A 27,319-nucleotide genomic window follows, 5' to 3' on the forward strand; every position below is an offset into this window, starting at 1 on the left:
ATAAAACGCACACCTGATCAACCCCTTGCCGCTGTGTCCGGGGTGGATTTCCACTGGGAATGACACACAAACACGCTCCCCTTTGCGCTGTATTCCTCCCACCACTTGCGTTAAGAGGCTTTAAAAAGGTCCAATCTGCCGGCTCACTTGACTTGAACTCTCATCCAAATGAGCTCACACTCTCTCTTCTTCTTCTTCTTCTTCTTCTTCTTCGGTCTCTCTTCAAGCCTGGTTACCGCATAAAAAGACTTGAAAAAAACAAAAAACATCTATGTTCGTCCTACTTCGTGAAGAGTGCATGAAAGCCGGCACCGAAGTTGCGTCTCTCCAGGGGAATGATTTCACTTTGCGCTTCTTTCATCTAAGCCGGTGGTTGGTCAGTTGTTAACCCGATACGAAGCCCGGCGGCGACAGAGTCACTGTGGGAAACAATGAGAGGGAGAGAGAGAGAGCGCGAGAGGGAGAGAGAGAGCATGGAGGGTGTGTCCTGAGGCAGGGAATATCCGTCTTTCAGCTCTTGTCCGGATGGTTCCCAGCGCGCACCAATTCGCTTATCTCTTAGCTCTCTCTACACTTTGCGCAACCTGCGGACCAACCCTCCCAAACTTTTTTTGTTCTGTATGTCACATGTAGGCCTACGCATGGTATTATCCCGAATGCGTTTCAGTTCTCCTCTGTGGGTTTACCGTTTCCTCCGTACCTTTTGTGGCACCTCGCTGGTTCGTCTCCTCCGGTTTCAGAGCGCTGCTGTCCCGCGGCTCGCTTCAAAGCGCCGCCGCGCCAATTAACTGCTCGTCACAGTTTTGCTCAGGCTCGGGTGGCGTCTGCACGGGAACGTTTCTATGGGCGTTTGAAGCTGAAGCCCTCCGTAATTAAAATACCAGTCTGCTACGGCTGGTGACACGAAAGGGACAAATATATTGACAAAAAACAACCGAAACTGCCGCTTTGGAGAGTTTCTAATGAAGAGGATAGTCTTTGCGCGCGTGATGGCACACGTGGCACAGGTGCCCATACACGCACCTGCATACTGATTGTCATAACCACATTTATGATTAGACTTGTCGGCTGTGGGAACATGCCGCCGCTTTATGATGCCGCCGGCTGCAATAAATACTAACCGGGTGAGAGCATGGATATAAAAGAGAATTGTGGGGCATCTAGGCTTCCTTTGAATATTGGCACCGGTCACATGGCATATTTTCCACATCTGACTTCCGGACCTCGTCTTGTTGGATGCATTGACCTCCACACAATGTACCTTCTTCATCGGAGGAAATCTAATGAGATGCTGCCTCCCTCCTCCTTGCCTTGCGCAAGAGCTTCCCTGACAACCGCTGGTGTTTTCAGCGGCCCAGCGCTCTGCAGTGACCCCCGGAGCAGAACAGAGGGCTCTTAAGGAGCAGAGGGGTTGATTTGCATAGCGGAGCAGTGACCTCCAAGACATGAGCTGAATTCTAACGAACCATCCGGAAACACGCAGATATGACTGGGTCTGCTCAGAGGCTGCTGTGTGCGTGGTTTACCTGAGCCGGACTCAACAAAAAACAGCAACCTTCAAACTCTGTGGGTCTGGTTACCTGGAGTGTATTTGGCACCATCTAATGGTCACATGTGTCCTTTTGGGCAGAATCACCATTTAAGTCTTTAAGACAGCTGGGAACTGCTGGTGCACGTGACCATTATGTGCTGTATGACACTTTCTGCTCTTAATTGTCAAAAATGAAAGAACAATATTTTCTAAAGAGTTACACTCCGAAACAAAGTTGTAACGTCAGTTACAAACGTTTTATTCTGAAAATATTTATTTTGGATTAGCTCGTTTTGTGATAGCTGCACACATTTCAGAATGCCATATTTGGTATGAACTGTAGAAAATAAAATGCAGGTCTAAGCCAGGGTTTGAGGGGCTTGTGTGGGGTCAGTTTGTTTGAGGACTGGCCCACTGCTGGTCTGTGGCCTGGGTTTAAGTGAACACCATCTTAAAAAGCAAAAGGTGCCCGTGGATACAGATTATGCACCGTCACCAGCTGATGTTTGCGCTCACTCACACACACAACTCCCAAACCTAATCCACCGGATACGTAGAAGTTGCCTTTCAGACCCTGCAACTGAAAGATCACTGTGTTGGTGAATTGGAAGGCACTAGGCGTGTTGCCAAGAGCATGCGACACTCACTCACACATGGCGCCCTTGTGGCTAAGGTCAGCGCTTTCTCAAGGCAAAATAAGGGAGTGTGGAAAGGCTTGGGAAACTACAGAAGAATGCGCATTTCTGTGTACACTGTTGAGCTGACCTGAAGACAACTACTTCGGCCACAGTTTAAATCCACAACAGGGAGTCTGTGCGCCGGCCGCTGCGCAGTGAGAGTCTAAATTAAGCGTTTCAGGCTGGATTCACACATCACTCCGCCCCGCACTCATGAATCCAGCCTTTGAGGGGAGGTGGTGGTCCTTCTTGGCCTGTAGTTACTCGTGTGTGGAGGCCTTTGAGGGTGTGCTGCACAACACACAGCAGGCATTTACTAATTGGCAAACTCAAGACAATTGTTCCCATTGGCGTTCATTAAATATCACATCAGTTTACTCAGTGTTTATGGAAGGAGGTCTACAGCATAATCTGAATTCTGACGCGTTTAATTGTCACGCTACCCAATACTTCAATAACTCCACTACATTATGAAGAAAAGTACCGTTGTATCCACTTCACTAAAGTTACCTAACAGCTTTGATTACTAGTTAATTAGAAAAATATTTTGAATACCTATATATATTTATATCTGTGTGTATTATATATATATATATATATATATATAAAATTCTACAATACAAAAAAAAGGAAACGCTTGATGGCTCAAGACTGGCCAGGTAATTGTGTAATCCAATTTATTTTTGGAAATAAGTAATCCATCTCAAAGGCCAAATAAAGATGCGATTTGATGATAGATTTTTTTTGGGTGGGCAATGTGTACTTCAAAGCACAAATTGAATGAGACTCCAATTGGTTTACTTTGAAAGCAGGAGGGATATGATGATTTGTATCGAGGCCCATAATGCTCTGAACATTATCAGCGCTGGACCACTTTCTAATAAAATATGTAATCAAGGTCTAAGAATTCAATTTTCGAGAATTTTTGTGGAGAATTTGGGAGTAAATCAGTCTTGAGATGGAGTCATGCCAAGGAGTTTTGTTGCATGACATGAATACCCTTCTCTGCCTTGCTACATTTCCCTTTGAGATCTACTGCTGACTCAAATACTATTATGATAATCTACTTTGTCTTCCAGAGGACTCAGGGTTGGCTGTTTTATGATCCAAGAAGCTACACAAGCAATTTCTTTAAATAAGCCGTACTTTTGAGGTTTCCATACGACCCCTGCATTAACAGATTATTGCTGAAAATTCAAAGTTTCAGCAAAATTCAAGACAAAGAGGGAGTAACAACAACACACCTCAACATCAGAGGTATAGTAAAGTAGGTTAGGTTGAAACATAAATACATAAGAAGTGAGGCAGAACACCGTCTCAAAGGAAATTCATTTTAATTATAAAAACAGAAAAGCTCCAGGTACAATGTCTGGTAGACCAGACCCTGGGTGCAATGCTTCATGACAACAAAATACAGACGACACATCAAGTTGCTCGATGATTTGAGTGTAAAAAAAAGTAAAATGTAAACCAGCATTGACCCTGATCAATAGGATGAAGAACTCCTCCATACATTTACCTGACCGTTGTTGTAAGTCAAGAGTTCTGCAAGTGTGGTGCGATAATACACAGCAACTTGATGCAAAGGATGTATACTTACATACTTACATGTAATCCTGAATGAAGGGAAAAAAAAAAAGAAAAAACACCGCCCGAACTGCACTCTCGAGCGTCAATTTCTAAAAATGTTTCATAGCTTGGGTCACTGCTGTACATTTCTAAAAAGACCTGTGTACATGTAGGAAAAAGACCGGACTGGAAAGGAGTTATTTCTTAGCGAATGAGATCTTCATGGCGTTTGCTTGTGTGATCTTAAAGCCTTGTAGTGCGTCTCGTGCAGCGCCGGCCTGCACCTCGTTCTCAAACTCCACAAAGGCGATGTCGTGACGACCAGGGACCAGACGCACCTCCTTGAACCCGGGGAACCTGAATACACAACAATACAGTCAGGCATCCAATAAATGGACGAATACAAAAGTGCAAAATCAAATGCAGAGAGGGAGTCGTTACTAACTGGTTGAAGAGCATGGAGAGCATGAGTTCGTTCGTCTCCTCTGGCAGGTTGGTGAGGAAGAGGATGTGATTGGGAGGATTTTCTGCAACCTGTGAGGATGGACGAGAGAAGAGATCAGAATAGAATGACCAGGCCAATAGTTAAAAAATAAAATACAATGGCAACATACCTGTTGGGGCATTTGTCCAGGCATCTGTCCAGGCATCATCTGGCCAGGAGGCATGCTACCAGGGGGCATCTGACCAGGCACCATCCCCGGAGGAGGCATCATGCCAGGAGGCGGCATATAAGGCGGCTGGCCCGGCATGTGCATCATACGGGGAGCCTGGCTCATGGGAGGCATTCCCTGAAGAGGAGAATACAACAGCGACGAGCGCGTCAGTTCCATCTTATTCCTATTTTTTCCCCCTACCTACACCATCAATGACCGCCACTCTAATCTGGGGGCGCCTGTATGCTACCGCTTAATCATTAATTCTAAAAACGGATGAACAATAGAACCCCTATTGCTCTACTTACAGGCATGGCAACAGGTACGCCAGCAACCATGGGCACCGCAGCTCCTGGTACACCCTTCTTAGCTGCTGCTGCTGCTGCTTCAGCCCCTTTGACCTTCTTGATCCTCTCCTTTTTACGATCACGCTCCACAAAAGTCCCCTTCATTTTAGCTATGATGTCTGAGTCGATCTTGGCATACTGTATACGCTGGAAGAGACAGATGAGTTAGTCAAGACCTCATGTGCCTCAGAGGCTACAATTTATATGCAGTTCTAATAGTGTGTAGATCAGGCATGTCCAAAGTCCGGCCCGCGGGCCAATCACGGCCCGAGGTCAGATTTTATACGGCCCGCGCCTTCTGTCTTAAAATGCATTATTTATGGCCCGCCAGCACAGTCAAAACGGAATGAATAAATCATACAAATTCAACATGCAATTCCTATTTTTACCTCATGGTGGCAGCACCACTCTGTAACTGTCTGGCTGTTAGAAATTGGCTCTGACCCTTGAACTGTCATGGCTACGGCAAGTAAAAAAAGGAAAGTCGATAATGAGGGCCGCCGCTTCCAGGAGAGGTGGAGATCGCAATATTTTTTTCAACGAAAACCGAAACAACTGTGTCTCCCTAATTTGTCATGAGACTGTTGCCTTGTTTAAGGAATATAATGTAAAGAGACACTACGAGACCAAACGTGCTAATGCTACAACAAGCTATCAGAGAGCGACCGTGCTAGAAAAGTGAAGCAACTCCAAGATAACTTGGCCACACAGCAGCGGTCCCTTTCACATGAAAACATCATCAAAGTAAGCTGCGGAGTGGCCGTGGTAATTGCTAAACATGACAAACCTTTTACGGAAGGTGAGGTTATCAAAGACTGTGTTATGAAAATAGCAGAAAACATTTGCCCCGAGAAGAAGACAGAGTTTGCTAATGTTTGCCTGGCTCGTAACACTGAATCATCAGATACGAAGAGACAACTTGATTTTTTTCGTGAGCCTGTTTCATGTGTGTTGAACTTAAATGTGAGACAACTTTTCATCACCCTCACTAAGTCACATTTAAGATTGTCTTGAGGTGAGAATATTGATCGGTTTCTATGTAATTAGCTTTTAGATAGCTTGTTCTTTGTGTTATCTGACTTTCAAGATGTGAAAGAAAGGCAGAATAGTTGTTGAGATGTGTTCACACATGAATGCTTACATTTGGTTACATTGCTATTTGCTGTCATTGAAAATAAAATGATTCAATAACAATGTATGTATAGGCTACTTGTATTGTTTAAAATAATGTTAGCAGGGACTGTTGGCCCTTTGGCATTTTCACATTATCAAATCTGGCCCTCTTTGAAAAAAGTTTGGACACCCCTGGTGTAGATCATTTGTGCCATCTTTAAATGTCTGTAAAGTGACTTGGTATACACTGTGATTAACCTACCATGGGTTTGTCGTAGAAAGGAAATCCCTGCATGGATCTCAGAGCATTGGAAGCGCTGTTAACCTCTTTGAAAATAACGAAGGCCTGACCCTTCATCTTCAGGTTTCGTGCAACTAAGATGTCCAAAATCTGTCCAAACTGTGAGAAGATGGCGTACAACGACTTTTTCAACTCTGCAGAAACAGGAAACAAATGTGAGAAACCATCAGTTTGATTGGAGAGGCGCTCTGTGAGCCGTGTGTGTTTACTTGGAGCCAGAAACTCAAAGCTAGAAGGTAACGTGAAGGATAAACTCACCATCTTTCTTGATTTTCTCATTCAAATTGTTGATGTAGATTGTATGATTGAGCCGTACATCCGGAGCGGCCATCTTTTAACCTGCGGATGAGTGGTCGGAGGGAAAACTATTTAAATGTTCTGTATAAACCAGATAAGAGCACAATTCTCGATTAGCCGCCAAGCAGCTAACGTAACAACCGTCCGGCTTCAATAACGTGGGGTGAACGTTAGCCTACAAGCTAACTACTAGCTATAGCTAATGTTATTTAGCTCACTAGATCTAAATGTAATAATCTATCGCTTACGCCCGACGGCCCTCATTATCACATAACGTACAAATGGGATATTTAAGTCTACAAATGGTTTTGATTAACAAGAAAGTATTTATTTGATCAGCTCGCTGTCGACGGAATACTCACCTCGAAATGCTGAATGAAAGCCCGTGCCCTCTCAAATCCCGTGCTCTGTTCTCGCGTTAACAAAACAACACAGGGGCCGTTTCCGCTAAATATTGTGACCAATCAGATTCGGTGACCACCGAAAACGTTTAATTTTTATCACACTTTCTGTACTTTGCTACAGCTGCGTTTGCCACACATGGTGTCAAATAATATCGTTTCGAAAGGACCACATATTTTCACATTAAAAAAATGGACCCTTTACCGACTGATTGACAGATTTTGATAGCTCAGGTCACACAATGTGGTATAACACCTGTTCCTGCTCAGATGGGTTTATTGCCCTTTTGAATCGTTTTTTTGCCTGTTAGGCAGGTAATAGTTACTCGGACACATAAATTAGCAGTGCAGCTCATATCAAAATGATGTAGTGTCATGCACTCTAACGTGGATGCAGTAGAGGGCGCTATGACCCTTTAACCGTTGGTGTGTGAGCTCAGCCGACACGAAGAAGAATCACTCTGTCTGGCAAATATGGTTAAAACCAAAACACCGTTGCTGTTAGCTCAGCGCTGCTAGTCTCAAACGTGTGTGTAGGATCTAGTGGATAAAATATGACAAATACTTTTTGTGAGCTATTACAGTTAACAGGAGACGACCGTTGATATCGGTTTCTCATCAAATAGCATTGAACACCGAGCGAAGATAACTTCACTAACTTTTCGCCTCGCTTGCAGGCTACAGAGCGAGCAGACTAGGAGGTAGGAGACAGTGAAGGGTGGGCGGGTTAGGCTGCATGCATTACAATGCTAATAAAATTGTAACTTACCTCTTTCCAAAGATGCACAAAAATACTAACCAAAGTACCACCTCTGTCAGGGTTAATTCAATAGGAGCTCAGTAGAGATGTCAGTGGAGTTCCCCTTGTCACCTCCACCACCACCACCTGCTCCAGGTCCACCACCTCCACCTCCAGCCTCATCCCCCAAGAAGAAGCTGTATCAGACCATAGCCAGTAGCAGAAGTACTGTGGAGGGGAACCACACAGAGGCCCGCTTACTGCTCAGTCAGAGAGAGAGCAGGTGAGATTTACAACGAGAGATGACAACATAATTCGTTTTGCTCATTTAACCTGAACATCAGACATTGTAACCATCGTTTGAGCACAATCAATTAGTTACAAGATTATAAAACACACATGTACAATCCAATCCAATTGCTCTGCAATGAATCCCACCTGTGTGAAGCGTACGATGTTTGCTTTTCTATTGACATTGTCACAGAGGTGTTGTCAACTTTATTGAGGATATAGGCAACATGGTAATTGATAATACAAAAAAACTACTGTGGTAATCAATTTATCATGAAAGTAATTTTTAAAGGACAAATACCAAATATTCTTTTGCTCCAGCTTCTCAGCTGTGATGCTTTCTTGCTTTTCTTCATCATTTGTGGGAGTTAATTGAATGTCTTCAGGTTTTTGACTGTTGATTGGCCAAAACCAGCAATATGAAGAAGTCACCTTGGGCTTTAGGAGATTGTAACGACCATTTGTCACCACGTTACGACACTTTATAAACCAAGCGGTTAATCAAGCACTTGAGTCGCAGCTCTAGAGGTGTTGTAATGGACTGCTTTGTCTTGAAAGGTGTTCCTAATATTTTGTCCACCCAAATTTACAAACATAAGTCAGTTGGTAAAAACCTCAATATTTGGTAATATAATCCTGACTCAACACTAACTACAGCCTCATAAATTAACGTAGAGTTGAATCAACGACGACACAAATTCAAACAAATTGATGTTCTAAGCCTCACAAAGAAAGGATTTATCGGCCTTTTTTGCTTTCTTGTGTGCTTCAGTTTCAGGAAGGACCTGCAGTGGATACTGGTGAACACATATGTGCCCTCCCTCATCCAAGATGGTCCACAGTAAGTCAGTAAACTATGACGTCAGACCCAGATGTGCCAAGTAGAGATGCCACCGGTCGACCCCCAAGCAGCTGTCAGCTGATCGAACATGTCCAGTGACTGGTGGATCAGATTTTATTTATAAGATGATTTTATTTGCCATTTTGCCGTTATTAAATACACAGGTTACATAGACTGAAAGGGGGAGAGAGAGGGGACGACATGCAGCAAAGAGTCTGGATTCAATCCCGGGCTGCTGCGGTCTGGCGCCCACACTACCATGTTAGCTACCTTTAACTTCGCTCAATTTAAATTTGGGGAAATGTCGGCCGACAGTAACGTCACACGCACACACACTATGAAAATCACACTCGCAGCTGCAGCTGTGCAATTGAATTCTCCATTGAAGAAAGTTTCAAAAATGTTGGTGTTGTTAATTATAGTTCTTAAAAAGAAAATAGGAATCGGCAAGTCTGACTTTTAAATAATCGGTAATCAGAATTGACCCCAAAAAATTGCAACCGGTGCATCTCTGATGTCAAGCAACACCTTGATCTACGTTTGACTGAATAGCACTTTTATAACACAAATAAAACAGTTCCCAAAACTGTTCAACGGGGCTATGGTTTTATTAGTTTGACCTGAATTATTTTCTGTTTCAAGTCATTAAAGGTGATATGATCTGCCAGCTTGTGACTGAGCGTGTTATTCATTTACTTTCAGGTGCGGTCTGGTGGCTCTGTGGATGTCCGCTCACCTTCGAAAGCCTCAGCTGAGCATCGACATGGAAACTGTCCTTCAGACGGCACTGAGCAGGGGATACACGGCGCAGGGGGAAATGTTCTCAGGTAACAACAGTGTGTAAACGGTTTTGAGTCTATTGTGAAGGATGTCGAATAAAAAGTGGAACAAAGAGGGGTGTGTGTCTCTGTTGTAATGGATCACCCATTTTTTGTTTCGGGAAATTGGAAGTTTTCTGACAGCACAATGAAGCGTTGAAGATAAAATTCTTACCTTGACATCACTGGATGTCTTCAGAAGTACAAATACGACATTACACTCAAGATGTAGGACGCAATTAAAATGTGGAAGTTTTAACCAGGTTTGCAACTAAAATATGTTTTTTTTAGTATAAATTCACTCTTTATGTTTCACAAGCAACTAAAGTGCAATTTCAACTGTTTGTGATGTCTGGTCTCTTTATGTTCTCATTGAGATTTTTATTTTGTCAGCTGACAACATGGCCCTGCTGGCAGAGGAGGTCTGTGGCTGTGAGGCAGAGCTGCTGTCGGGGGGTTTAAGTGGTCATAATGCTGCAGCCATCATCACACACCTGTGGGGGAGACAGCCTGTTCTCATCCCGTATCCCCAAAACAAAACAGCCACGAGGGCTGTTCTGATGGAAACAAACTTCACTGTGTGGTGGTTGTTGTTTTTCAAACTGCTACTTGTGTCATGAAAGGACATAATTCCTTGATCGTACGTACAGATATGATAAGGACTACAACCACGAGCCATGCCAGCGGAGCGGCCACAGGGCGCACTGGGCAGTCGCTTCAGGTAACTGGTAGCTCGCTCACCGGAGGGGTGTTTGATGAAGGGGGCTCAGAACAGCAGGGCTTATTGTGAAGGGTCTCGAGTTATCCCTCACTAACTGAACCAGGGCAAGTCTGTTTCATGAAGCTGGTTTGGAGCTTTTTCACTGCAGTAAACAGACAAAATTGAACTTTGGGCAGCATATTGCGGGTCAGCAGTGAGCTTCAGCAAATTTGAGGTGTGGGTGTATTTGATGGAACATACTATTGAACAACTCTGACGTCACAAATAGGACACCAGGCAGGTCATTTATTGCATGTTAAAACATGAAGATAAGTTGTATTTTTTAGGAAGTTCTCAATCCCTTTGATGTTAATTGGTTTGTACAAGTGATATAACTGCGTGCACATGGTGAAAATACTGTTGAAATACAAAAATGTCTGTCTGCTTTTTTAAATTTAAGAGTAAATAATTAAAGTGAAACAGTTTCTAGCGATATCTTGCTGTTAAACTTGTTTATTTGTGAATATATATTATATGAATAGCCTATTAAAAGCACAAATGTTGAGTAATACTGTGCAGATATTTGAGAACAACATCCACATGTCACACATCTATTGGTTCTGTTCCAGGTGTTCTCCTCGGTGTGGACCAGGGGAGCGTGAGCAGCGAGCACACCCGGCCTGATCCCACTCTGCCCTGGCTCTGCCTCGCCGTGGACAGCAGCTCCGCTTGTCCCGTCGCCAACGCGGCACTCAAAGAGGTTCACGTCCTGGCTAAGCAGGGTAAAAGCCTGCGCTACCAGCTGTGGAGTCTGGACAGCATAGCTCGGAGTAACGAGCAGCTGAGGACGATGGACCCTCAGAGAGCGACTGACGGGACCCAGTATGTGGTTCCTCGGGGAGGGGTGGAGGCCGGGCTGGCTGGACGGGCGGTGATGCTCCACACAAGGACAGAGAAGCGGTAATACATGTGACGCAGGAGCCGGCTGTGTGGTAAAGGGCTTTAAAGAGAATCACTATGTGCTACTGTTGTGGTGATTGTGGATCCTGTTCGGGGGATTTGAGGTGAAGATACGAGCGAGTTCCTGTCGCTGTGTTGAGCCCTTTGCAGGCCGTGTTGTGGGCCAATCAGCACATAGGATGGCATTATCAAAAGAAATACTGTATTTGCACTGTTTCATCAATATGTTGGAAAAAAACTATTCAAACTGAGTGCAGTTCTTTTGGAGAATAGTTTTTTTTTTTGTCATGCAGGTTTACAATGCGACAAATACAACACTGACTGAATGGAATAGATTTGTACGATAAATTGTTTGAATTCTCGATTTAATACTTTGTCATCTTGGTTCACTGCCTACCTGTAAATGTTTTGGGATATTTAGTGAAATGACGCTGAAATCAGAGTGCGTGTGTGTGTGTGTGTGTGTGTGTGAGTGAGAGCGAGACTGAGAACAGGAAAAACATTTCTCACAACAACTCAAATTATTTCCAGTTTATTGCAATCCATGACTTGGACAAAGCAGAGAATTAATATCAATTTTCACCAGTCTGCCTGTGCAGAAATACACTGCTTTTTAAAAAATAAAAAAAAGTGTTTATGAATCCAGTTTTCGAAATAATGAAGCCGAACCCTGTTTGAAAACCTGACAGTTTGCTATTTTACAAATATAGAGGATTCGTGGGCGAAGAAATATAATACTTTGTAAACACGAGATTGTTCCTCTCTCCCAGTATGTTTACTCTGGAGATGGAAAAACTGAATTCCTGAATTTGAATTCCAATTCCATGGAGTCGGGTGTTTGCGGCTAACACACACGCCCAAACACTGCTGCCTGACGCTGACTAAGTTGTTTTTACCGACCTGCTGCATTCCAGTCAAGGGATGATGACACACACATGCTCATAAGCACTGCGACTTAATACCTAAATAAAACAATGTCTCTTTGTAAACGCTCCATCCTCGCATGGCAAGATTCAACCCCACAAACCAAGTGTTTAGTGTCGCTAAATGATTTACAGCAACGTCCTCGTGTTCAAAACGGACATTCTCGTATTTGATTATGCGTCATTGTTTAATCATGAGACACGTTTGAAATTTCCAGTTAACGTTTAAGCCGACACACAAGTGAAACCTCACAAAAACCTTAAACAGACCCGACATTTAAATCAGGTAATTCCAGTTTCATTTCACCCTTTACGCCACTGCTTCGCTGTAAAACTCCCTGCAGATCCAAAGCAACACTGACCAGAGGGAATGAAGTGGTAACGACAAATTAAATTCATGTTCTAAACGTCTAAAAGTCTGCATCTGTAAACCCAGCACTCGACTGCTGCTTCCCATTTTAAGACACACTTGATTTGTTCGATGGCTTCGTGAGGATCCGTAGTGCAATAAATTCCAGACAAACATGGCCGCCAAGCTGCTTACTGTACAGTTAAATGAGAAAAACAAAGTTTCACTGCATTATCATACAAAAATCCAAATTTAGAAAATACTTTTTCTGCAGGAAGTTAAACTTTGGGATTATATTCTGAAGCAGTTAATACGTGGGTGAACTCTTTGGAAGAAAAATAGCAGGAGTCCACTGCACTGGAATGATCAAACAGCTCGTTCTTTAAAAAAAAGATAGACACAGAAATTGTACAAACAAGTTCAGGAGGTTATACCAAGGCCAAAAAAATTTAAATAAAAAAAATGTATTTACACACTGAGTTATTTAACACGTGGTCTGACCAGTGTTGTAGTGTTGCTGTTTCCTGAAACATCAAAAATGGTCCATGACAAAAAGAATCACTCCCGTTCACACCCAATGCTCCTCGAAGGCCTCGTGAAAAGGGTTCATACCTCTGGATGGAGTTCATGGCGCAACTCTCACCAACAGAGGGAGACGTTGAGGAGGAAGATGAGCAACGTCAAAGCGCGTGTCTTTGCAGGGAGAAGTGACTGCCGAGGGCCATGAGTTCAGACTGTCCATGTGACAAAAGTTACAACTCTGCATTCAAGTCTCTTCCTTCTACTGTTTGCCTCAACTCCTCACAGGTCATCTGTCCCCAAGAGGAGCATCAAGCGTGAAGTTGGCCTTTGGCATATTCCACTGCAATAGAAATCCTGTGTTTGACTTCATTCGTCCTCTTCTTGCACAGGTACAACGGGATAAAGACACTTGGATACTTCTCAGTTTGTGTAATCTTTTCTTAAAACTCTCCCGATCTTGTATCTCTTCCACCATCTGGACATCAGTGTTTTATTGGAGTCTCCCTCTCACGATGTCTGTGGGAGCATAGTGCTGAAGATGTCTATGAGGTTGTCCAGGCCCCACAGGTAGCCGTCCTCCCTGTTGCCCTCCATCCAGGGAGTCCTGTGGTCCAGGGTCTGAGGTTCCGGCAGGAGAACCGTCTTCCCAAAGTCGATCATCCACACTCTGGCCTTCCCCGAGGCGTCGTGCACAAACAGCAGAGAGCTGCCCACGACCTGCGACGGAGAAACCGGTGAGCAGGGTGAGTCTAGCTTTACGCGTATAAAGAAGCTACTGGCAGAACGATATCGCAAAATCTTCCAACCCGGCGAACGGGTCGGTTTAGAAATCATGAGAACTGAATGTGTGTCAGTGTGTCTCACCTCGTGTGTCCTGAAAAACTGCGACTGCTCAAGGACGGATCGAAGTTCTTCCAACCGCTGCAGGTAGAGTTTCTAAGAAAAAGAGAAAAATAAAGACTTAAAAAAACCTTTTATTGTATTTATTTTCCACTTATTAATTTATTGTCCTTCCTTGATGCAGCTGCAGCTTAATACATAAAAATAATATTTAGATCCTGCTAGCTAACGTAGCTTAGCATAAAGACTGGAAACAGGGTGACAGAGCCCAAAAGTCACCAGCACCTTAAAGAGCATTAATCATATATTGTTTGTTCAACACATACAGAAGCTGCAGTCTGTAAACAACAGTTTGCTGTTATGGAGGCGTTATGCGGCAAACTCTTTCTTGGCGAGGACCTGTTGCTAGGTAACAAGCGAAAGCTTCCTTGCTTGCTTGTTCGGAAGACGAGCCGTAACGGCAGCAGAAGTGGTAACGTAGTAACGTAGTAACGACGAGTGACGAACCAGAATGTGAGTGTTGCCAGCTACAAAGTCCTCCAGGGCCTGCATCACCTGCTCCCTGTGCTTCGTCTTCTTAAAGTTGGTGTTGCAGGTTCCATCGGCTTTCTGGAGGGAAAACAGAAAACAAGATATTTGGTTCACTCCGCTTACTCTTATTTTTACCTCCACAAGGACAATATCAACATCAAGTAATGAATTTAAAGCTTCTAGACTCATTTCAGCTTCAAACCCTGTTTCCTGCTGAGCACTCAGTGCAGTACAACTACGTCTGTGCTTAGCTGAGGAGAAACAGCACACGCCAACTTATGAATATAGAAATATAAGATTCCACAGCTTGTTCCTCTGGAAAACAAAACCGCTGCTTGTAATGCTCACAGTGTCATGAGCAGTTTGAGTTCCTGCAAAACGAGTTATTAGTGCAACATGACAACCAGCCCTGTATTTATTTTTGAAGGAACAAACATTTCCGTCTGTGTCTGCACATCCAGCCCAAACTTTAACAGACTGCGTTTTCCATTTCCTCTCCAGTGTGTGTGTGTGTGTGTGTGCGACAGTCAGGCATGCTAACAGTCCGGGATGACCTCTGACCTTAATGCCTTCGATGCGGAAGCCCAGAGTGGCTGTGGAGCTGAGAGTCTCCCTCCACTGCATGTATCTGGGTTTGAGGACTCCCTGCTGGGCCCTCTCCTGCTCAGTGGGGGCCCCGGGGTCCACTGCCACCATCTTCTCATACATGTCCTTCCGCAATCGTGGACGCTCTCTGGCTTTCATCAGCTCCTCCTCCAAGTACGTCCTGAAACGTAAAAAGCTTAACATTTAATCGTTTCTTTTTCATGCATTTCAATGATACATTTTGTTTTTCCTCCCTTTTCCCGTTTTTTAAATTTTCATTATTTATATTGTCATTTTCTAATTGTTTTAGTCTGAGCTCTAATTTAAACCTGTTCAGCACTTTGTTGACGACAAATACAGACATTATTATTATCATGTAGAGTAAATGTGATGGAGAGGCAGATAACCGATGGGGTTAAACTGTGTTAAGGCTGATATCTGTAGGAAGGTTCATCTATTTTCAAGGTAAAATGATAAAAGATAAAATGGTTTCTGGCTCAATATGATTTTGGCAAATGGTTCGCCCCACAATCCCGCTGCTGTCACCCTGTGCCGAGTCTTACCTGCTGCCCATTTTACAGTCCATGATGGAGGGCGAGTCAAAGTCAGCCAGCAGGTCATCCATCAGGTTATAATCCTGCTCCTCCCGCTGTACTATCCCATAATAACCAGGCACATAGGGCTGCAGTGTGTCCTTCATCAGCTTCTGTAGGCACTGCTGCTCACACTCACAGAATCGCTTCAACAAGCGTCCGTACTCGCCGGCCTGGAAGTTCCCTTTGGAGAAGGAGACGGACAGAATTAAACACTGAAGATAAAATCATGCCTGTGGGATGATGTTCAGCAAACTGTATACCTGCGTGGCCGGCTAGCTGCACCCATGGGTAACGCTTCTTGAAGGACACGACGAAGGGGGACCAGTGGACCATGGTCTTCAATTTCTGCCAGGACTTATTCTGGAAAAATACAAACAACCAGGAACGTCATTGTCTCGTTACACGAAGGCATTGTATCGTCACACAAATGACAAATCTGAAGCTCTGACTCATCGGTGCGAGGGCTTCTCTTCCAGTCACAATTAAGCAATGAGCCAAATACAGACAAGAGAATGATTATTCATGAAAGGAAAACACACCCTGTGGTGCGCTCAAACACACACACACACACCTCTATAGACATTGGACCGTTCCTCCCCTTTAGCTTAGGCCAGGTGCACAACATACGTAAAAGAGTCCATTCATGAAACATTTACCAAAGCTACCCCTGCAGTGTCGTAAAACAGAGCCTTACTGTCCGAAACTGTGTGTGTGTGTGTGTGTGTGTGTGTGTGTGTGGTACGGTTATCTGTGTTGGGAAACACCAGAGCAAGGACAGTGTGCAACGGTGGCTTTGACGTCAGCAATCTGAGAGGAACATGACATCGATTGATTAGAATGTGTGTGTGTGGGAAATCACAACAAACCGAAAGCCAGTTTAGGATGGGAATGTGTGTGTGTGTGTGTGTGTGTGTGTGTGCGTGCGTTACATTACAGTAGACTGTATATAAATGCTGAATATAATTTCTCTCGGCTCTTTCTCAATTTACAGTCTCTGATCATTCCTACAATGATTTTTGCAAATGTATGTTTAACACAGAAACACGGGAATGTGACAGAGGCACAAAAAGAGTTACTGCGAGTAATAAAACGCAGGGACAAGAGGCTATAATCATAAAAACTAATCTTTTTATAACGAAATAACATCTGTGAATGGCTGTGCTGCTCCCTGTCAGGCATATCTCTGCCATGTTTACATGTCAGCCTCTCTCTGCTCTCCTTTCATGCATTCTTTCCACAGCTGCTCCGTTGAAACTCTGTCACAATAAAACAAGGGAAACTGCAGGGTCTGCGTTTAGAAGACGAAGAAGACTAAACGGGATCTGTTTGAATTTAGGAGTGCAGTTTTGTAACTCAAAAGTTTTTAAGGCCCTGAAATGTGTTCCTCACTGTGAGTGATGGAGTCCAAAAGTTACATATTTGGTCTGGAATATTTTGTGTTTTTGAGAAAAACTTGAGATTTGATGCCAAGTTTTCAGGGGCTTTCACCATTTTAACAATAAGTTCTCTTGTTTCCTTACATGTTTGTGCTTCGTCAGACAGCTGGTCAATGTCAGGCCTTCAGAGAGGAATGAGGGAATACGAGACAACCTGTGATCTGAGACCGTCCATCCCGTCAACAGATGAACCCCGACATCACCTCTGACGCCGTCGGGGCAAAGCATGGCGATGGAACATGTGAACACTAACCGCATTTCACCGCATTTGCAACATGAGAGGACGTCCTTTCGAAACCCTGCGAGCCTTTTACCAGCACGTATCCTCTTTTTCAGGTCAGTTGTATTCATATAGAGCAGAGAAGTATCCCGCCCAACCCTTACACCACATTAAAAACAGAAAGCAATCCACCGTCAGACAGTTAAACTGTCTCCAGCGCTCGGCCTCCAAAGTGCTGCTGTAAGGGATAATTAAGAACCCCTTGTGTAAGGTTGATAACACAGGAGTCTACGAGACCGAGGACTCAGCTATGTAGGGAATTTCCTCGTTTATCAGTTATTTTAAAGTCACAGGATCATACTTGACATTCAGGTTTAAGCAGTATTTTACTCTGTGCCATTAAATTGAAGGTGTCTTTTTGGTGGGTGTTTGACATACAAATATCATGCAATTTAGTGCAGAAATAAATGACATATTAAGAACGATCACATGCTATTATATATTATTATTATTATTATTATAATATGAATGATCTGTCCCTCTGTAAAAGTGCCAAAGATTGACATTTCCTGCCCGGCTGAACCAACCAAAAGAGCCGTTTTAAGAAACCGCCAACACTGTCGTACAAAAATATCCAATCTCCTTAATAACAGCCGTTTGTGGACACAACACGCACCATGTTTACCCAGCAGACCACTGTAACCTGGGCTTCTTTCCATTTGGCTATTACAGTATTAGTTTCTTTTGTCCTCCTCATGCAGAGAAAGGTGAAGCAGACACCCACATCTCCAGCTTCTCTTCTTTCACCATCAGGCTCTCGCTCTCTCTGATTGCTTCAAGCTGACAGCTTAATGTGTTGCCTCTGTGGGATCAAATGTATCTGACTAAAATTACCGGTCGCAGCCAGAGATAATGCTGCTCATGGAGACGTTTAATGCAGATAATCCCGTTGAAATAATATGTGGACCGTTGTTTCCAGTCAAACTGAGCAAACTGTGTTGCTGTCTCCTCGTCCCACACATCCCAGCTTTTTAAACACAGAGGTCACATTTCACCTCTCACAGTTCAACCCTCACCATCTCCGCTTTCTCTTTTATATAACTCACGGATCTAAAACACAGAGCTCATGTCATCGCTCAGTGTTGTATAAGCTTCTTCTCCATTCCCCAAAGAGTCGATGCTGATGAATGCGAGTTATTTATATCTTCCCTACTTTAAGTCAGATGGAAGTCACGTTCCTGTACGTCTCCACAACGTCCTCTCAATCAAACGCAAGTTTTTCTCCCCAAAGGTAGCATTTGTCTGGGAATGTCTCTGGTGTTCGTTATGAAGCAACACACACACACACACACTTGGATGAGGTTCACATGATAACAACAATGTTGTTATGCTGCGAGAAGTCACACCGACCACAGGAATGTGTCTTTACAGTGCTCCCTACTTCACCTCTCCAACACGCGCACACACACACACACACACACACACACGATCGAGTGGGAGAAGACAAATATCAGCATAAACTAAACTAAACTGTACTGTACTGTGCTTTGGGGGGACAGAAGGGTAGTTGGCTGGTAATACAGTCCTTATTTGTAAGTTACTTTTCAAACTGTTTACTTGGTGATTTGACAGCTAAACATGAATACAGAGGAAACATTTTTTATTCTAAGTTAGTTTTCAGTCTTTTATTACATGTAATAATTCCACACAGTTTGCTGAAAGTTTCATGTTTGGTGGGAATAATCGTAGAGTAGACTTATATTTTACAGGGAAATAAAATCTTAAGTGAGTAACGTCAACATCAACTGCACTTCTTTACTGGGAGGTAGTTTTTGTGGACAGAGTCCTCTGCAACTCATCTAATGTTTCTTTGATCAGCTGGCTGAGCTATTAAGATATTTAAACACATTGCCAGTTTATTCGGTACACCTAGCTACAACTAATGCAGTCTACTACAACAAGTCCTGTGAGTAATTCTTCCTCCTCCGAGGTTTTAATGTTCAGTTTTTGATGAACTGTTTTAGACAGGTGCTGATTCAACGTGTGTGGTGCTGTTAGTTTGTATTACAATACAGTGAATGGTGTTGGTAATATTTCGTCTACCGTCTAAAAGTAGAGTTGACACCTCTCGGTTTGAAGCATTCGCTTTAGTTAGGTGTACCTATAAAATAAGTCATCAGTCTGACAAATAAACTGATTGCATGACGTATGACAGCCGGAAGCATGCTGATCCTGCTTCTTAGCCCGGATAGAGGGATCATCATGTACTGTAACAGCAACAACACACAGGATATTAATCACACTCGCATCTGAATGGCCAACCCTGCATTTGATATAATTTACCCTCGTGTACCATCTTTCTGATGAATCGTGACGTCAGCAAATATGCACCAGTCAGTCTGCGTCGCTGCACCCTGGACAGAGACGTGCCACGTTCTATTTCTTACCTGGCAGACAGAGCAGTAGTGGAGGAGGAGGCAGGCGCTGACACAAGCACACACCGCTCCGGAGACGAATCGGGAACGTAGCCAGCACAAAGCACTCCGCACCATCGGCCCCGGGTCTCCACAGGCCGTGTGCCTCCCTGTCGGCCCGAGATCCTTCACAATCACCTGCAACCGGGTCTACCGTTGGCTCAGAGCTACGGCTCTCTCTTATTCCAGGTATTCAGGCTGTAAACCCTTGCTGTACACTGAGGCTTGTGTTGCCTGGTGAATAATCCTCCTCTGTTAGAAGCTCACACTCATTTCTCACACTGACCCCCTGCTCGGTCTCTACACCCTCTCTTTGTCATCCCGAGTCAAAGTTTCGACATGGAGTCCCTCCTCCCTTCCGCTCAAAACACTTTCTCAATAGATTTTCTTTACTGATCAAGCGTATCCACATTCCGAAATCTGTCACTTTGCTCTTTTTTCTATACCATCTATGCCTGCTTGAACCGGTCCCCGCTTTGCTTTTACTCCCCGCACTAAATCATTCAGGCTCTCTCCCCCTGAAGGTATAACCGCCACACAATGAGCGGTCTTCTCTTTCCCTTCAGTCTCACCGTTGTTCTCTTGTCTCGCTCTCATCCCCACAGGACCTATCCTGAGCCAATCTCCTGCCAGGTTCATGGGGGCAGGGACAACATGCCTTCCCCATACTCTCCTTTTGTCTGCATGACAAATTCCTCAGCACTACGCAACTCACATAGGGGTGCGTTTGTGTGTTTGTGTAGAACCTGTCAGGCGACTATCAGCCACATGTGCCGTCAGAGCTTTACTCCACTACTTTAAAACCACATCCCTTTCCCTCGACTTAAGTGTTCATCACTGTGGTGGGCCACTGAAGGAACAGCAGAGGGCGTGGCTTTAGATTTAATTGTGTGTATTTATTGTGTTTCTTTTCTCTGAGTCTGAGTGTCCTCTCTGTCTAATGTGGTACATTGTGTTCCATTATGCATGTGTGTGTGTGAGGGATGAATCAGTCAATTACTCATCAGCACTTTTGATAATGGAGTATTCGTTTGTCATTTATGGAAATATACTCAATATTTGCTGGTAAATCCTCTCAAATATGACCATTGTTAGTTGGCATTCTCTCTTTTATAGCACGGTAAATACAATCTTTTTGAGTTTTGGTATGTAAATAAATAATCAAATCTCATATCCATGAAAAGAAAAACTCAAAATCACCAATTTTCATCGGACACAGACATCTGAATGAAGGTAAAAATATTACTGGTGAAAATGTGAAAGTACTTCTACTACAATTCAGAGGGCAATCATGTACTTTTTACTCCACTACATTTGTTGACAAGTTATTTTCTATCAAACAGCGCATGAAATGGTTAAATTCAGCTCCATCCCAACCAACTACAAAAGTAAATTGCCACTTACACATTGATACAGTAATAATAATAATCCAATGATAAAAATATATGATAGTATAACGCTCACTGAATCAAAGGATCTGAATACTTCCTCCACCACTGCGTGTGTATATTGTCATGCTGCAGAATTACAATAGTTTATAAAGTAATGTGGACCCAAACAAACAGCATGGAGTGTGTGTATAAGGGGTGTGGGAGTGATGTGTGGGACTTTGTACAATGTGTGTCACGGAAAACAAGTCTACAATTGTGGCTCATGTGAATAAGGACGCATACATAAGCAGAATCATCAGCACGTGTAGTGATCACAGTTTCACTGGATCTTCTGTCTCTGTTTTGTCCGCTTACACTCATTTTCCTCTCGTTCTCTGTTCCACTGCATGGCTCACAGGGTTTCGGGGCAACATGCATAAGGGGGGAGAGAGAGTCTAGTAATCTGATAATAAATTATAAAATAATATGTGCATTGTTGGCTGAGCAGACGTGTGTAGGAATTAGCATCTAATATCATTCAAATGTCAGGGACAGAGTCGATACTGTGTGTGTGTGTGTGTGTGTGTGTGTGTGTGTGTGTGTGTGTGTGTGTGTGTGTGTGTGTGTGTCAGAGAGAGAAAGAGAACAAGACATGTAGAGAGAGGAAAAAAAAAAAAAGTACCATATATGGCAATGATGTCGCCTAGCAACCGGCTCTGCCTTCAGCCCAATTTTCCATGACACACACACTGAACTCTGAATGCAGCGCGGCATCATACGCTCTGAGTATGCATGTTTGAGCAAGTATCTGCTCACCTCGCCGAGTGAACAAAATGTAACTGGTTCGTCGGGGAGGCGACAGCGTGGCTGCTGCTTCTGAGAGCCAGTAACAACAAACAAACACACACACACACACTCTCTCTCCTCGTATTAATTACTGTGTGATGTAAAGAGGAAGAGGTTTTACGCAACTACTAGAGAACAAAATGTGACTTGAAGACCAGCGTATTCATGTTTGTCACAACAGTGCAACTCCTCTGATTGCTCATTTCCTGGCTGTCAGTGTGACAGCCAGGAAATTTACACGACTGTGTCCACTGACCTGCTGGGTCAAACGATCATCACTGTAACTGGCAGCCAGTCTTTGTGTTCGTCATGTGGAGAAATGAGCCTCTTAAAGACGCCCACGATTCAGCTCAAAAGGTAAAGACTGAACCAGGAGAGACGGTAACAATACTATCATGGGAGTTGTATTATTCTTTTTTTCCATTTATTATATTCAACGCGTTAAATAAAAAACGGTGTGCCCTCTAACTCAACAAAAAGGCATTATTATTATTTTAATATTGAAGACGTGAGCTGTAGAAGATAATACACTAATCCCATTCAAAACCAAGTGGGGAGAAATGTCACAAGCTGTACAGATCTGAAGCTATCAGTCAATTAATCAATTGACCTGAAATATCCAGCAAACTATTTTTTTGACAAATATTCATCAGTAATGTGGATATCATGTCTGTGTGAAGGGAAAGAACTGAACAGCTAGAACCGTCTGGTAAGTTCAGATCATGTCATCACTTCACTGCAGCTTTTAAAACCAGGACCAGACAACACTTATGACATATTACGATGTCCAAAACCAAAGACAATATCTAGTCTCAAGATATTGATATGATATCGACATATTGCGCAGCCCCAACTCCAAACGCTCTGGTTTAATGTGAAGATTTGCTTCTTTTCTCTGTTTGGTTACATTGTAAACTGATCTCGTGTTTTTGACTGCAGGACGAACAAAACAATATATTAAAGATGTCACCTCGGGCTCCGAAAAATGATCATGGGTTTACTTTCAGTATTTTATGAAATTGTATGGTTGGCAGATTAATAAATAATAATAATAAACCCAGACTTAATATTTATCATCTGAACCTTTGGGATGTATGATAGGACGATAACAATGAGGCCAGAATGAATTTTTATCAAATGACGACAGAAGACGAGTAATCTGACTGGATATGAAGAATCATATTTGTTTATGTTTTGTCAACAATAATTAAGCTATAACGTATCAGGAGAATGAAGCTGAGCTTGGAAGCTTTAAACTGCATTTCATGTCTGGAGGAGAGGAACACCCTCAGCCTCTGGGGTCAGTAAGCTAACTTCTAGATTGCTGTGGCAGCATATTTGCACTGTGAGTAAAGAGTCACAGAGGTGGGGGTTGGAGATCAGAGACAGTTTTCTCTTCTCTAGTTTAAATGGGTTATCGTCGAGTTTCATTATCAGTGTGCGAGTCCAACCGTTAGGAATTTGAACCGCACATTCGACAAAATATTTCAAATGAAAAGCTATATTAATGTCGTCGTCACTGACATTTCCTCATCACTTAAAACAAAAACGTGATCCATCAAAACCCCTTTAGACACGCGCTGTGCTGCAGGAATTTGCACAGCTCATGTGAATTAACTACCCTAACAGATCAACATAACATAGTTTGAACATCTTCCAGTATCTGAGCTCTGACATGCACTTCAGCCTGATGATCTGACAAACAGCACTGACGTAATGACATCTGGCAGCCACTGATAGGACTGTCATTATGCACGTGCACAACAGAACACAATGAGAAGTGTGTTTTCAGGCTCCTGCAAGTGTCCTCTGTGTGTGTGTGTGTGTGTATGGATTTATACATGTTAGCGTTTCTATTTAATAGTTTGTCTCAAACCACTTCTTAGCTGTGTCGTAATTTTACACCTGATGCCATGATATGTTCAGTTGAGGGATGAATACATACTGTATGGCAGAGTATATGGTCGATTTTGCAATACTTGCATATCGTCAAAGCAGTGAAACCTGTTCATGGTTGTTGTTTTTTTGTAGTACAGCTGACAGTTCATAAGGTGACTCTTCATGATGATTGGCAGTTTCAATAAAAGTGTTTTTGGTGGAAGACACAGGAAAAGCACTCACCCCTGTCCCATCGTCGGGGCTGCACATGGACCGGGCCGGAGACAGACTGGACTCGATGTCGCTCCCGGTGAAGTCGTCCTCGGACTCCTCGAAGGACGAGGCGGAGGACAGGCCGATGGAGGAGGAGTTGGACAGCTTCCTCGGTGAGCGCATCAGCGCAGGGGACCCTCCGCAGCCGCTGTCCGAGCAGGGGGACTCGTCGTCCGGGTGAGGGTCCAGACACGAGCCGGTGCTGAGCTCCGATCGGACCGTCAGCAGGGCCGGAGTCCCCTGAGAGCGGGTCGGGCTGGGGTCTCTCGTTATGATGAGTGTCGGTATAGGTCCAGCGTAACTCTGGCCCTCTGGAGGACCATGAGGAGACTGATCGGAGTCCTTTGGGCTCTCACTTTCCACCGGACAACACTCGTGTTGGTCCCCGGTCGCTGTGGGCCGACATGAAACGTGACTGCAGTCACGTTTCGTCATTTCACCCTCAGCGTGATCGTCTGTTTTTGTCAGTCCACGACCCAAAGGTTGATGTGGGGACAAGCTAGAGAAAGCCCGCTCAGTGTCCGGGTCAGAGGTGAGGAAATGGGCTGAAGTCAGAGCCTCCCGAGCCTCAGACACAACACCCCCCAGTGGCTGATCTTCCATGGCCCTCGTCGGGGGACCCGAGGCATTGTCTTCTCGCTGGGGCTTTGGCTCCTCGCAGCGGACTTCATCGGACGAGCCAGCCGCTGCCTCTCGGTTCACGACGTGTTGGGTGGCTTCGACATGGTCATCTAGTCCGGACGGCGACTCCAAACAGCCCGGGGATGCTCGACGATCCTCTACCCCCGACACAACCTCGTCCCTCGGCAACTTTCCTACTCTGTGATCGCGGTGCGTCGCTGGATCTCCGGCTTCGTTTCCGCAAACTGAATCCGCTTCTGTTGGGCTGGAGTCTCGCTTTCTCCTTCCCAGACACGATAGCACTTTATTTTTCATCGGATTCCTTTTTAACTGGTCCGTCCGATGCTTCTCTCCGCTCCTAAAACCGCAGATGCGGAGTCGCTGGGCTGTTTCGCCTGCTTTCAAATTCGCTCTGCCTGGAATGTCGGTGGTGTGCGAAAGAGCCGAGCGAGTTTGGCCCATCCTGCATGCCGTAGTAGTAACAGTGACCCAGACACACCCTTAAGTCACTTGAACAGTGAGCCCCACCCTATGTACAGGAGGACATTACCAATGCGATCCATTGATTAAGCCTGGGGGAACTTAAATTGCTCCATCCCTTTTTTCCCCCCACGTCGGAATTGTGCAAATCTGTGAGAACAAACAGATGATGAATCATTTGGCACACACATGCATGAGCAACAGCCTAATGTAACGAAAACACTCCCTTGCTTTTAAACGCATTAATCAGACAGATAATGTAATCATTAACACATAAAAGCACCTGCATAACAGACCCAGTAAACACTGTCTGTCATTAATCACACTTTCTGGCTCAACAGTGGCAATTAATCAGTGATTTGTCAGTTCTGAAAGTCAGATATGAGCAGGCTCCGAGGAAAAATAGTTGAGAGAGGGGGGGGGGGGTCATATCAACTGCACTAATACCGAGAGTATAGTCCCAGGAAAATATGACATGAGGAGTGATTTAAATATGACAATAAAACAGTTGAGTGCAAAGAAATGTATACGGTTTCAGAGCATTTCAGACTCAGTTTCACTAGTAATAGTAATACTGCCCTCCTGTGTCTGGACACTAAGCTCTTGCTCAGGTAAGCTTGTTGTATCACTTCAGCATTGTCATGTAAACCCCAAAGAGTAGATGTTAAAAGATAACTTCAGTCAGTTGTTGACTGATTAAAGGTGATGTAATCAACAACAAGCTTAATCGACTAATCAATCGAGCACTAATTATGTGTCCAACACAGACGAGCGTGTCAAAACACATCAAATACAAACAATGCATGTGCTTCAGCCTCTATGTTTGGTCCCAAATCATAGTGAATTTTAGTTGGTTAGATGTAAAAAAAACGTCATGGTGAATGATGGCATTTTCGTTTTTGCCTATTAAAAGACACACTTCATCGCACTGGAAACATTGAAATCATTTCACATGTGTCGCAGTGAGCGGCCGAGTGCTATTCACTGTCCTTTACTGTCACCCTGCTGTAAGGAAGGAATGCTCACAGAAAGGAAACAAGACAGGAAGGAAAACAATGGAAAGAACAGCTCATCGTGCACCACACACTCACACACATTTGAGTACATTCTTGTGTAATCAAAATCATAAATAATCATACATAATGACTCACACCGGGAGGAATAATAGAGTCCTGTGCCATGCTGACATTGAGTGGATTCTTTGACGCAATACACACACACACACACACACACACACACACACACACACACACACACACACACACACACACACACACACAATCAAACAGTTACACATTGTTTGAGACAATGGTCCCTCCTTGACAAACATTAAAGTATAAAAAAAGATCTACATGACAGTCAAATCCAACAATCACTCACGCACAGAGTCATCTATATTCGTGTAATCTGCAGCCACTATGTGGAGAACACTTTTGCTCTGTAAAAATAAATATGTATTTGTTTTTGTTTCGTGCTAATCACTCAACAATTTATTTTAAGAATACTTTCCATTTTGAAGACATACATTATTTTTTGTCTTTTGAAATGTTTATATTTAGTGATTTTTTAAAAATATACAGAGACAACAATATAGCTTCAAGACTTCCAAAAGCTGACTTTAAACTGGTAGAAGATTAAAAGGAGTTCTGTGCTTTAGGAAACAGCTAAAACCACATTGAACACATGGAAGCATATCAGCAGAAACTTACCAGACTGATCCCGAGTCCCTCCTCTGTGTGTGTGTGTGTGAAGCAGCTGTTAAAGGCTGACAGAGATGTGGAGGTTTATAACGTTACAGCAGCATTTGAAGGTGATGTGCTGCGGCTTGTTTGCTCAGCTCGGGATGTGTGTGTGCGTGTGTGTGTGTGTGTGTGTGTGTAATGTAGTATCAGCATGTGGTTGAAGTGAAGGAGGAAACGCTTGTCAAAACAGCAGCAGCTCCACTAACGTTCAGGCTCCGACACTTCAACTGACACCTGAGGTGACTGAAACTACTTTTATATTGTTTCTATCAAAACGGTACAAACAGACTGCATCATTGATGGTGTACTGCACGCGTCATGTGACCGGATTTAAAAGTGCTGCCTTCACTTACACCTTGGATATTTTCATTGTAGCCACTCAAATAGTCTGC

At 43.8% G+C, this 27,319-nt stretch overlaps 3 protein-coding genes across 4 annotated transcripts; 1 reads left to right on the forward strand and 2 right to left on the reverse strand.

Annotated features, from left to right (window-relative positions):
- Window positions 1-3,525: 3,525 nt before the first annotated feature.
- On the reverse strand, window positions 3,526-6,896 carry snrpa (small nuclear ribonucleoprotein polypeptide A). Its single transcript, XM_079272572.1, has 7 exons — window positions 6,854-6,896; window positions 6,453-6,533; window positions 6,156-6,328; window positions 4,742-4,927; window positions 4,392-4,568; window positions 4,223-4,311; window positions 3,526-4,134 (listed from the first exon to the last, which is right to left on the reverse strand). The coding sequence occupies exons 2-7, from the start codon at window positions 6,523-6,525 to the stop codon at window positions 3,975-3,977; spliced, it is 858 nt and encodes a 285-aa protein (XP_079128698.1). The 5' UTR covers window positions 6,526-6,533; window positions 6,854-6,896; the 3' UTR covers window positions 3,526-3,974.
- Window positions 6,897-7,376: 480 nt separating this feature from the next.
- actmap (actin maturation protease) lies at window positions 7,377-11,673 on the forward strand. 2 transcript variants are annotated; one of them, XM_079272235.1, is made up of 7 exons: window positions 7,377-7,593; window positions 7,712-7,914; window positions 8,695-8,763; window positions 9,466-9,590; window positions 9,975-10,104; window positions 10,232-10,302; window positions 10,911-11,673. In XM_079272235.1, exons 2-7 carry the CDS (start codon window positions 7,739-7,741, stop codon window positions 11,243-11,245), a joined length of 906 nt encoding a protein of 301 aa, XP_079128361.1. In that variant the 5' UTR covers window positions 7,377-7,593; window positions 7,712-7,738; the 3' UTR covers window positions 11,246-11,673. The 2 variants fall into 2 exon arrangements, with proteins under 2 accessions (XP_079128361.1, XP_079128362.1); XM_079272236.1 differs by having other exon boundaries at window positions 7,726-7,914.
- Window positions 11,674-11,757: 84 nt separating this feature from the next.
- Window positions 11,758-25,167, reverse strand: itpkcb (inositol-trisphosphate 3-kinase Cb; the record flags this gene model as incomplete). Its single annotated transcript, XM_079272234.1, has 7 exons — window positions 11,758-13,752; window positions 13,900-13,971; window positions 14,383-14,484; window positions 14,968-15,172; window positions 15,555-15,768; window positions 15,848-15,947; window positions 24,055-25,167. 7 exons carry the CDS (start codon window positions 25,165-25,167, stop codon window positions 13,543-13,545), a joined length of 2,016 nt encoding a protein of 671 aa, XP_079128360.1. The 3' UTR covers window positions 11,758-13,542.
- Between the last annotated feature and the right edge of the window lie 2,152 nt (window positions 25,168-27,319).

The sequence above is a fragment of the Melanostigma gelatinosum genome, assembly GCF_949748355.1.
Source record: "Melanostigma gelatinosum genome assembly, chromosome: 7".
In the NCBI taxonomy this organism is placed as follows: domain Eukaryota; kingdom Metazoa; phylum Chordata; class Actinopteri; order Perciformes; family Zoarcidae; genus Melanostigma; species Melanostigma gelatinosum.

What these genes read in the sequence shown, in the direction of transcription:
- snrpa (XM_079272572.1), bottom strand. Translation starts at nt 6,525, where the DNA reads ATGGCCGCTCCGGATGTACGGCTCAATCATACAATCTACATCAACAAT. An exon ending in GCGTACCTGTTGCCATGCCT is followed by an intron (nt 4,569 to 4,741) that starts GTAAGTAGAGCA and finishes TCTCCTCTTCAG; the next exon opens with GGAATGCCTCCCATGAGCCA. An exon ending in CTCTCCATGCTCTTCAACCA is followed by an intron (nt 4,135 to 4,222) that starts GTTAGTAACGAC and finishes TTGTGTATTCAG; the next exon opens with GTTCCCCGGGTTCAAGGAGG.
- actmap (XM_079272235.1), top strand. Translation starts at nt 7,739, where the DNA reads ATGTCAGTGGAGTTCCCCTTGTCACCTCCACCACCACCACCTGCTCCA. An exon ending in CTCATCCAAGATGGTCCACA is followed by an intron (nt 8,764 to 9,465) that starts GTAAGTCAGTAA and finishes ATTTACTTTCAG; the next exon opens with GTGCGGTCTGGTGGCTCTGT. An exon ending in GCAGGGGGAAATGTTCTCAG is followed by an intron (nt 9,591 to 9,974) that starts GTAACAACAGTG and finishes TTATTTTGTCAG; the next exon opens with CTGACAACATGGCCCTGCTG.